Raw genomic sequence first — 12,042 nt, forward strand, 5'->3', positions numbered from 1 at the left:
GTTTCTTATTCCTTTTCTTTTCCTCGCATATTTTATTCAACACATTTGTCTGTAAATGAGCTTTAACAGTTTTAAGAGAAAAATCAGTAAGTCCTATTATTACCTTTTAATAACTAAGTAAGACATTAATTTAAGACTGATCTTTTTCATGGTGATACTTATCTATATTAGTCTTTTCCTTTTGTTTTTAATTGTACTTCTTAGCACTGTGGTGGCTGACAGTGGAGGATCTGATGGAAGCTGAATCTGTGTGCAAGTTCCAGCTCTGCCCCTTCAACCAGGGGAAAATGACTTGCCTTTCTCTGAGGCTCTCTTTCTAGATCATTACATTGGGTATTGTAAGTATCTGACATAAAAGTTTTAGTGAAGAGTAAATGAGATAATGTTGATGTTTATGGCATAATAACTAACACACAGTAAGTCCTCAGTAAGTATGTGTTAGTCGCTCAGTCGTGTCTGACTCTGTGACTCCATGGACTCAAGCCTGCTAGGCTCCTCTATCCATTGAATTCTCCAGGCAAGTATACTGGAGTGGGTTGCCATTGCCTTCTCCAGGGTATCTTCCCGACCTGGGGATCAAACCCCAGGCAAATTCTTTACTGTTTGAACCACAAGGGGAGCTTAGTAAATATTATCTATTAATAATATTTTAATCAGTAATATAAGAAGCATACTAAGAGACATTTACTATGGTTATTATTAAAGACAAACCTGGGAAGAGAAAGCCATCAGAAAAAATATGTGACATTCTATCTGGATTTCTGGCAAATGATAAAGCATTTTTAAGTAAAATAATATTTGTAAAAATTATGCTTAAGGTTATATTTTCAATATTATTGTAAGAAGTGGAATTGAAGTGAAATAAATATATGCACTAGTTAAGACTAACAAAGAAAGACTAGTCTGGTTAAAAATATATTTTAAAAAACAGAAATAAATAACAGTGTTTATTCTTATTTATGCAAAACTAGAAGGATGTTCATTTTGGTGACAATAAAAAAATTTATAGAAGTCACATCAATTGCATTATTATACGCAGTGCATATACAAAAAGTAGAATAAAAACTAGTATTATTTAGTTAAGTACTTGCTATGCACAAACACTATATTCAGTGTTTTATGTATATTAATTCATTTAATTTTTCTTGAATCCTGTAAATTTGAAATGCTTTTTAACAGCTATTTTATAGAGGGCAAAAGTGACTGTACCAGTCTAATCATTTTAAGTAATAAACAACTGCAGAGTAAATGTATAATTGGTACAAAAAATAATAATATCCTTTAGCTTTGATATGACTTAACCATATCTGTATAGTTTTTTTTTAAGAAATCCATTTCATTCCTTAACCACCTATTTCATTCTTGATTTCAATTTACAATCAATTCAAAATACCAAAGTGATCCAGGTTCAACTTAATATTTTATTTAATAACTCATCTGAATCACGTTACTTTTTTCTCAGTGTTAGAGTATTTATTACCACCAGTCCATCAGCTTACTTTTTTGTCTTCAGCAATATGTTCTTAATTATTCCCTTGGGCCTCCTATGATGTTACAACTTGCCAGGATTCTCTCATTCAAAGACTTTTTGAATTTAAGATTTTTAATTTTAATGAGTTATACAGCCTTTAAATGGGTACGATCCCTGGGTTGGGAAGATCCCTGGAGGAGGACATGGCAACCCACTCCAGTATTCTGCCTGGAAAATCTGCATGGACAGAGAAGCCTGGCGGGCTACTGTCCATGGGGTCACAAAGAGTTGGACATGACTGAGTGACTAAGCACAGCACAGCCTTTAAAGGCATGCAGTTTAAAATTAAAATCATCATCTTCTGCTTTACTTACAATTCTCATTTGTTCTGTTTTCTTGCTTTTTAAGTCTATTTTGATCTGAGAACTGGCAGATTTTACCTGAATAAGCCTAAAAGGGGAATCACTCGAGAGGTCTACAACAGCAAACTACCCACATGGACGGGAAGGTGAGCTGGGACTAAGATAACTGGTTTGGTTTCAATGTAATTTAGATGTTTTCCACAAATAAGAGGAAAGGAGAAGGCAAATAATTTTGTATTATCTCAATCCATAACCCCATAGAAGTTCTTGTGTTTCTTATGAAACAGTGGGCAATAATACACTGACCTTGGACTCATCCAACCCAAGCTTCTTTAGAGACTTTCTGACATAATCCAGAAAGGAGGAGGATTTGGAATAAATTTTACCAACATGCCGGTCACTGCAAAACAAAATCAAATCACTCTTTAGTTTTTCCAATTTCAATTATAGATGATCTTAAATTCAGTCATGAAATATTTTTAAATACCTTCTGTACATATTGCACAAGCTCCACATGTGATAAAAATGTAGCAATATTTTTATGAATACTTAATTTACATATTATAAAAAATATTCAGGATCTGCTTTTGAGAATTCCTCCAGCATACAACAGTAGAAGATAATATTATGAGAAAAAAGTTGTAAACCTAGTATAGGTATGTTAAGAAGCCTCTTTTTTAAAGGGTACTATAGGCCTTTCCAAAGGTTCCATTGTGCTACAAAGCACATTTTTACTTTACTGGCTCAGCATCACAGTGCATAGTTCATGGCAACACCCGCTAATAGTGGTGATATCCAACAGCCATGCAAAGAGAACTTCCTAAATGCCAGCCCATTGAGCAAGCACCATATACTGCTGAGTTAGGTCTGACTTAATTTCATTTGTGGCCTGCGGATTTTCATTATAGTTTAAAAGCAGAATACAAGATGGTTGGAAATTCAAATAATGCAATGCTGAACTATTGTATCGCACAATTTTGGTTGCAACTTAGGTATAATGTAAAAATCAAGAGAAGACAAAACTTACCACCTATAAGTATCAAAAACAATGAATAAAAGCTCATTTACTCATATGTGTGTGCTAAGTTGCATCCAACTCCTTGTGACCCTATGGATTATAGTCTGCCAGGCTCCTCTGTCCATGGGATTTTCCAGGCAAGAATACTGAAGTGGATTGCCATTTCTGCCTCCAGGGAATCTTCCCAACCCAGGGATTGAACCTGTCTCTCCTGCATTGCAGGCAGATTCTGTACTTCTGAGTCACTGACTCTTGGCAGTATAAATATTAATCACTATGTTCTAGTTAGACATGAAGCTCCATCAATTCTTTCAGTGAAATATATCTCAAATATATAACTTCAACTCCATCTCTAGATGGCCACTTCAATTACACTTATTATTACCTTGGGCTCTAATTATTACAGCTGCTGCTGCTAAGTCGCTTCAGTCGTGTCCGACTCTGTGCGACCCCATAGACGGCAGCCCACCAGGCTCTGCCATCCCTGGGATTCTCCAGGCAAGAACACTGGAGTGGGTTGCCATTTCCTTCTCCAATGCATGAAAGTGAAAAGGGAAAGTGAAGTCGCTCAGTCGTGTCCGACTTCCTAAATAAAGCTGATGTTGGGCCCTTTATTCCTATTATGTTATTTTCTTAGAAGAGTATTTTCATTTACCACTTCCCTGCTCAAAAACTGCTTTGATATACTAGTTATTTGAATAGGTACATGTTCCAGGAAGCAGAAATTATAATTTTTGTTACTTTTTGTGTAATACTCAGATCTTATACATATTAACATATAACAGACATCATATAATAGATATGAGTATGTATCATAGTATGTTGGATTAACTGTGTAGCCAGAAAAATAAGTCAATATTAACTCCCTGCTTCTCATCTTAAAAATGTTTTTAAACTTTAGTTATTTTTAATTCAAAAGAGCAAACAATTCTTTCCCATGAGATAGTGATTTTGGTTCTTATTTATAGGATCCATTACTACCCAATGGAGAAGCTTAAAAGAGAAAGCAGAGCATAGTGCGTAGAGTATGGCTTAGTCTGACTCTATCACCTCTATGTTTATAAAAATGTGATATTAATAGTACCTATTTGGTAGAGTCACTGTGAGTATTAAATTAGGGAATACATGTAAGATCCTCAGAACTATGCCATGATGTGAGCTGTTTTTGTTGCTGTCATGAATGTTGCTTTTATCATAACTGGAAGCATCGTTTGGGCTCTTTGATTTCCAATGATAAAGAGCAAGGGTAAGATGCTCACAGGTCAGTGCTAACCACTGTAAGCTGAAGAGAGAATGTATTATAATGTAAGTGTAGGTACTGATTTGTTTCCTGGGTTTTATGTTCCAGATTGCTTTAAAAATAAGAGAAACACTTAAATTTTTAATTTGTCCTCATCAAGTGTAGGTATTGATTTGTTTCCTGGGTTTTATATTTCAGATTGCTTTCAAAATAAGAGAAACATTTACAATTTTAATTTGCCCTCATCTTACTTTCTTCTTTCGGAATACACTACCCTTTTACTGTTACAGAATCTCACAACATGATTATGAGATTACTTTTAGTGTCTTCAGCAATAATTTGCTGCATAAGACTTTCCCCTTAATCCCTTGTTGATCTGTACTATTACAGACCTGTTTTTAGCAGTAACCAGTAAGGGAGGGGGCTTCCCTGGTGGCTCAGTAGGTACAGAATCTGCCGATAATGCAGGAGATCCGGGTTCAATCCCTGGATTAGGAAAATCCCTGGAGAAGGCAATGGCAACTCAAGCCAGTATTCTTGCCTGGGAAATCCCATGGATTTCTGTATCCTGGTGGGCTACAGTCCATGGGGTTGCAAGAATCAGACATGACTAAGTCACCACCACCACCACAGTAAGGGAGAAAAATATCAACCAAATAGAACATGGAAGGTGATTATTTGATCATGTTATTTCTCTTTAAATTCCTCCAGAGTTTCCCATGACCATTAGAATTAAGATCTAAATGCTTGTAGTGAAAGCAAAAGTCACTCAGTTGTGTCTGACTCTTTGCAACCCCATGGACTATACAGTCCATGGAATTCTCCAGGCCAGAATACTGGAGTGGATAGCCTTTCCCTTCTCCAGGGATTTTTCCCAATCCAGGGATCGAACCCAGGTTTCCCGCATTGCAGGCAGTTTCTTTACCAGCTGAGCCACAGTATATAATAATCCTTGTTCCACTTGTTCCTTGCTGACAACCTTTCCACCACTCTTAGGACACTGCCTCTCCATCCACAATGAGAGCCTTTCCAGTTTCTTGAACACACCATGCTTCTGGCTATAAACACTATTTGTGTTATACTTCGCCCTTTATTTTTTTGCCTCAGTTCAGTTCAGTCGCTCAGTCATGTCCAACTCTTTGTGACCCCTTGCCTAGGGAACCCCAAATTCATCCTTTTCAGATTCTATCTTAAATGTTGCCTTCTTAGGAAAATCTTCTCTGGCCCTCCAGATGAAGTCAGGCTCCTGACACAGAACTTTTCCTTCACATGAGTACTCTTTTAGAGTCAGTGGACTCCAAAGAGGGGTGAACATATCCCAGGGAAAAGAGAATATTACAACTGTAATTTCTATTAAATCTTTTTTGTTTTAATTTCATTTTTCCAGTTTATTTTAAAAATCTATACAACAGACTAGCAGAAAGACACATGAATCACTTATAAACAATTAACTATTCATTTTGGGGGTGTCTACTCAGAAATGCTTATTGATAGAGGCATGACATTTAAAAATATATTTGAGTTCACAGCTCTGAGCAGCTGGAGTGCAGAGTTTCCACCTGTTTTGCTCATGACTATCTCCTCTGTGCTTTTAGTCGTATCACACATCTAGCAGGATCCTACTACATGGATTAAATAATTAAATATCTCTTGCAGCTTGCAAAAACAAAAACATTTAGTTAGACTACAACATGAGGTGTGCTAATACAGTAAATAGATCTATTTGCTAGTCAGGTAAACAAAATATAGGAAGGCAGGCTTATACATACAAATAAGCAATGTAATTTAAAATATATATTTATATATATATAGAGAGAAAACTACTGAGAAAAATATATAAGGAAAATGCAATGTAAACAAAGCAAATAATAACAGCTAATATTTATTTCATTTTTATGATGTGCTAGAGACTCTTTATTTATTTATTTTGCTGTGCTGGGTCTTCACTACTGCGCACAAGCTTTCCCCAGCTGTGGCAAGTGGGAGTTACTCTCTTATTGGGCTTAGTTGCCTCGCATGTGGAATCTTACTAGACCAGAGGTTGAACCCGTGTTTCCTGCACTGGCAGGCGGATTCTTCATCACTGGAGCATCAGGGAAGTCCATGCCAGAGACTCTTAGGCCCTTTGCTGCATCTACTTATTTAATCCTTACAACTATTCTGTGTGGTAAGTCCCATTATCCTCATTTTAAAGATGGTGAAACTAATGAATGGAGAGGTTAAGTAAACCGCTCATGTTTTAACTCAAGAAGCCTGGCTTCAGCATCTAGGATATTAACTACTATTAAATATTAACTCTGGCATAGCACTTCAAAGGGCTTCCCCAGTGGCTCAGCAATAAACAATCTGCTGGCAATGCAGGAGCCACAGGAGATGCCAGTTCAATCCCTGGGTCAGGAACAGCCCCTGCAGGAGGGCACAGCAACCCACTCCAGGATTCTTGCCTGGAGAATCCCATGGACAGAGGAGCCTGGCAGGCTATGGTCCATAGTGTCACAAGGTCAGACATGACCAAAGCAACTTAGCATGCACTGCACAGCACTGCAGTAAGATGCACATTTGATATTGTTATATTCCAGATGAATAATGTCTACCTCTGTATTATAGGCAAACAGAAGTAGGCAGATTCCATGTGAACTCGAGACTGCAGTGAGTCTGAATCCTTGCTCTACCACTTATTTACCACTTAAAAGCCTCTCTTGTCCCTCCTTGTTTAGCAGTAGAAGGTTGAAGATTCAGTAACAGAGTCTATATAGTGTGCTTGGCTCAGTATCTGACAAACACTTAATGAATAGTGGTCATTTTCCTGTTACTGTGCTGCATTCGAGGGGTAGAATCATCCACAATTTATGAGGGAAGACAGGTGGGGAAATGTTAGAATTAGATTGATAAGCGCAAGATGGTGAGCAGCATACAGCACAGTATAGGGAGTGCTTCAGCTACTGCAATTGACAAGCGGAACTTCTTACAGGAGGAATTGAGTTTCAAAAGGTCTCAATTTCCAATAGGATTGTGAAGAGCAATACTGATACAAGAGATGAATATACAGTAACACTAAAATTAGGCCAACACTTAAAATTTAGAAATAGGTTAAACAATTTTTTAAAATTGCTTTCTTAAGGACTTCAAAGAGGTACTCTAAGGTTTACAATTTTCCATGAAATATGAAAGGATAACTGTGTCAGAAAAAAGTTCTTTTCTAAAATTTATTAAATTTATTTGGTTCTACATAAGATTGTACTTGAAAATAGAGTGCTATTGTTAAAAACGTTCTGAAAAATGGCTTTATTACTTTTATGGCTATGGAAAGAGAGGAAAGTACCAATAAGTCCATTTTGGTTTAAGAAATAAGAATATATTATAGAAAACAGAACATCAATTTAAATATTATTACCAAAGCAACATAAGATTAAGTAGAATGAATCAGGCTTTTAGAACTTTTGGAGGTAAAGTTACTTCTGCCAGACATGGCGCTAATATCTAAAGTCTGGGTACCTTACAAAACAATGTTCTTAAAAATAATAGCTTCAAAGAGAGTTTATAATGAAGAGTGCAACCTGGTCCTTTGCAGCTACAAGAAAAAGACTCCTTCCCTCATCAGCCTTTAGAAGAGTCTATAGCTTTAAAGATAAATATTGCAATTCTAATAATTAAGAAACAAGAGTAAAGAAGGGCAGGTACAAGAAAAATCTCAGTACTATTCAGAAAGTACAAGGGCAGAATAGGATTGTTAGTAAATAGAATATGGGGCAATCCCACATTTAATTTTAACTTTTAGTAAGTGCCAATTGTATTTTTCTCATTACTTAACACTAAAGGTTGGAGTCTGCCTTTTATAATTACATATTATGACATCACAGAATCACTGTAATCTTAAATTTTGCTGACATGTGTGTAAATAAATCCTTCTCTCTGTTAATTACTTAATATAATTAATAGGTAGCAGTTTAGTCACTAAATCGTGTCCAACTCTTTGTGACCCCATGGACTGTAGCCCACCAGGCTCCTCTGTCCATGGGATTCTCTAGGCAAGAATACAGGCGTGGATTGCCATGCCCTTCTCCAGGGGACTTTCCCCACCCAGGGATTAAACCTGGGTCTGCTGCATTGCAGGTGAATTCTTTAGCAACAGAGCCACCAGGGAGGCCACATATATAATTATATATAATTAGTCTAGTTAATATAATTGTTTTCTGTAAGAAAATGCCTAAGATCAAGGATCTGGAGGCCATCTCGTTCTGTCTCCTCTGACGTATTAAGTATCTTTGACTTCTCTTTACTGAGTCTTGACTTGTCACAGGAAAACGTTGAAGTTTTTCTGTCTGAAAAAAGCAAGCAAGCACACCAAAATCCCCCACCCCACACAAAACCTCTCTCTGATCCTATATCCTAAAACTACCTACCAAGGGTTGTTGTCACATGATCAAACGATGAGTTGAGTCCCAGAAGCATTTAATGTATGTGAATTCAAGTATGTATGCTTGGCATGTCATGAAAAATACTGTGAAACATTTTATGTATGTATTTTATACTGTATACAGGCAAACAATATGCACTTAAACATTTTACACATTTAATTACAATACTGGGTTATAATACTGAATTTATGTACTTTCCTATAGTACTTTGTAGGAAATGCAAGGAATTCTCATAAGTAGATTTTACTGTACATGACTCCTATGTTTCCACTGTATAGAATGGCTTTTCTATATAAATTTTCTTATTAGACCATGCACCCTTGGTTACTTGGTCCAGAAAGCATGGGAACCATGTCAAATAATGGGTGGCAGTTGCTGTGATAAGACTGCTAGACTAGTTTGCAATACTGCTTACCATCCTCCTGAGAAAGAGTAATGCTAGAATCCTTTTGATAATGCAGAGAAGCAGTTACCTGTTTAATATACCGGTCTCTGTTACTCTACTATGAATGAGCTCCCTGATGGCAGGGTCCACAGATTATTTGTCAGGTTATCTTCAAGGCCTCAGACAGAGCCTCCGATCATAGAGGGTAGTGTTTAACACAAAGCAGACTGTCTGATTAACAGGACAATGACAACAGAGTAAGAGAAAGTTGAGGCCACGATCCAAATTTTGGCCTCCCTGGCAATAGCACTCTTTCTCATACAGATTTCAAGAATGCTCTAATTTTAATCAAGAATACTCTCTAAAATTGCACTGTACTAGGGAAAAAAAAAAAAAAAAAACAACACTTGGACAAGGAGTCAACAGATCTAAATTCCAGCAGCAGTAAACAAATCAGCTCTCAGAACTTCAACTTTCTCACCGAGAAAACAGAGATGAAACGGAGATAACATCTACTTAATAGCTCAACAGAAAGATGTAAACAAGATAATGCACGATAACAGTAAACTGTAAAGTGTTACAGAAACATTAGGTAAGGCAGTACTTATATTACTTGATATAATTATTATTTTGGTCGTATAACTGTGTTGGCATTTTATTTTTTAAATAAGTACCTTGACTTGTATTAATAAAAGTTTTGGTTTTCTTATTGCTTATATAAGTGGCTTGACCACTTACCATGGAATGCAGTAAGGTTAAATGCAAGGATTTAAAACTGTAGTCTTCACTGGCTGTGAGGAATCTGCAAAGACTTTTAAAGGGGTACACTGTTGGGGCTGATTTAAAAAAAATAAGTTTCCAAATCCTCTACTTCCTTATACCCACTTTCCTTAAACTCATCTGTCTGGGAAAATGCCTGTTTTCTACATTTCCTTTCACAGATGGCCCTTCTGCTCCAACTTGGCAAAGAAAAGGCATACCTCTCACCCATATTACTATGTTGCATTGCTATGAGGTGTCAGATCCTCCGGAGAATCGTTGACAAATAGTTTCCTTACTCAGGCATTATAAAGGCCACACCCATCTGTCTCAGTAGGAGATGAATTCCAATAAAGTTTAACTGTTTATATTTAATAATTAAAAATAAAAAATTTAAATTTATGTTGTCTACATGTATAAGTATTCATGTAATAATAACTTGACCCTAAATAATTTATTTTTTAACATTTAGAGCTTTGACAGGTATAGGAAATTTTGTCATCAGGTGGACATGACATCAAAGTAACAGGAGAGCAAGGACCAGTCACCAAAAGGAAAGGATGTTTGTTGCACTATGTTCCTATTTTGGATTTAAATGTTGTATATAACAGAAAATACTTCATAGTATTCTATAGTTGACTATCAACAATATATGTGATATTAAACAAAATAATCAAAACAATCTTATTTTGCTATTGTCATTTCCTTTGGAACTGAAAGACAAATAATCAAATAATCATATTAATCACAAATGAGATCCTCGGATGAGTTATAATTATTTTCAAGATTTTTCTGTGCTTCTTAGAGTATGCCCCATAAAACACTTAGTGTTATAAATTTTAACTACGTGTGTGTATAGTTTTGAGAGAAAAAAATATCCTATGAACAAATAAACATGTTTCAACAAAGTTCAATAGATTAATTTTAATAGTGATAGCACTCACTCACTATGTTCCAGGCACTATTTTAAGCACTTTATATATACTAACTTTTGGAGAAGGAAATGGCAACCCACTCCAGTGTTCTTGCCTGGAGAATCCCAGGGACGGGGGAGCCTGGTGGGCTGTCGTCTCTGGGGTCGCACAGAGTCGGACACGACTGAAGCGACTTAGCAGCAGCAGCAGTAGCAGCAGCATATACTAACTTACTTTTCACAACATCTCTTTGAGGTAGGTACCATTTTTCACCCCAGTTTACAGATTGGAAAACTGAAGCAGAAACACATTAGGTCATGTGCCCAAGATCACAGCGTCGTCACCCAGGGAGGACGGGCGGTGCTGGCAGCCATCACACCCTGCTGTCTCTCGCCAGACCGCTGAGTCTTTAAAACAAAAATGCGCGTTCGAATCTTAAACAGGACGACAGTGCATGAAGCATTTACTTGATCAAGAAATTCTTGTCTCGCAAAGGATTTTTATAGAATCACTGCTCTTCAGACAACAATCTGAAGAATACTCTATAATCAGGATCTGTAATCAGGATCTGATTTATCTTTCTTCAAAGGCATTTCTAAAATACTCTGGAGCCAGATTACAAGGTTCCATGACTTGTGAATGGAACCAGCCAAACAAAAATCATCTGAATTGGGAAATGATCAGAGACAAGTAAGTAAAACATTCAGTATATTATGTGTAGCATAAGAGCTAATGAGAAGCTGATGATAGAGGAGAGAAAGTGGATATAAAATGTTAGTGAGGAGTGATGGTGGGTGTCACAGAGAGGATAATTTTGAGTGAACTGAAGGAGAGTCAGCTAGCCATGTGGCATCTGGTGATGATATTCCAAGCAGAGAATGCATTATATGGAAAGGCCTTAAAGTAGAGAGTATTCCTCTTATTTTTAAGTAATGGCAAGGAAGGCAGTACAGACATAAATAAATGGGAAATTAGTAGAAATGAGATCAGAGAGATAATGATAGCTCCATCATATAAGGCTTTGTAGGTCATAGTGAAAATAATCAGCTTTACTTCCACATGAATAAGAATCCATGGGAAGATTGTGAGGAAGATCTCACTTAAAAGTATTAACAGGATCACTCTGGCTATTGTGTAGAGAATAGACTCAACAGGGCAAAAACAGAAGCAGGAAGAGCAATTAGGGGCAAAAACAGAAGCAGGAAGAACAATTAGGAGGTTACTGTAATCATCTAAATGAGAGATGGTGGTGGCTTAGACCAGGGTGGTGGCCCTGAGGGTGGTAAGAAGTGGTGGCAGTTTAGATATGTTTAATTAGAGAGACTACAAAATTGCTGGATTAGATTGAGGCAGTGTGAGAGGGAGGGGTCAAAATTGTCTCCAGAATTCCTGACCAGAACAACTAGAAGAACTGGACTATGGTGAGCTCCAGTCCACAGGGTCACAGAGTCAGACACAGCTTGAAGGAACAATAA

General features: G+C 36.9%; 1 protein-coding gene and 1 long non-coding RNA gene across 9 annotated transcripts in view; one reads left to right on the plus strand and one right to left on the minus strand.

The window, feature by feature from the left end:
- The window catches only part of LOC102413674, a 51,600-nt gene that overhangs the window by 25,826 nt on the left and 13,732 nt on the right, over positions 1–12,042 (plus strand). Inside the window, exons 2-4 of the long non-coding RNA XR_327221.4 lie at positions 205–338; positions 1,880–1,979; positions 11,157–11,257. This is a non-coding gene — a long non-coding RNA (uncharacterized LOC102413674). The remainder of the gene's footprint in view (positions 1–204; positions 339–1,879; positions 1,980–11,156; positions 11,258–12,042) is intronic.
- The window catches only part of METTL25 (methyltransferase like 25), a 113,778-nt gene that overhangs the window by 15,956 nt on the left and 85,780 nt on the right, over positions 1–12,042 (minus strand). For 7 of the 8 annotated variants that reach the window (XM_025284389.3, XM_025284390.3, XM_044941877.2 and 4 more), the window contains one exon: positions 2,140–2,233. The exons of the other annotated variant lie outside the window; for it this stretch is intronic. In XM_025284389.3, the coding sequence (XP_025140174.1) occupies positions 2,140–2,233 (94 nt within the window). The remainder of the gene's footprint in view (positions 1–2,139; positions 2,234–12,042) is intronic. 8 annotated transcript variants of the gene reach the window in all.

The sequence above is a fragment of the Bubalus bubalis genome, chromosome 4 (assembly GCF_019923935.1).
Source record: "Bubalus bubalis isolate 160015118507 breed Murrah chromosome 4, NDDB_SH_1, whole genome shotgun sequence".
Taxonomy (NCBI): domain Eukaryota; kingdom Metazoa; phylum Chordata; class Mammalia; order Artiodactyla; family Bovidae; genus Bubalus; species Bubalus bubalis.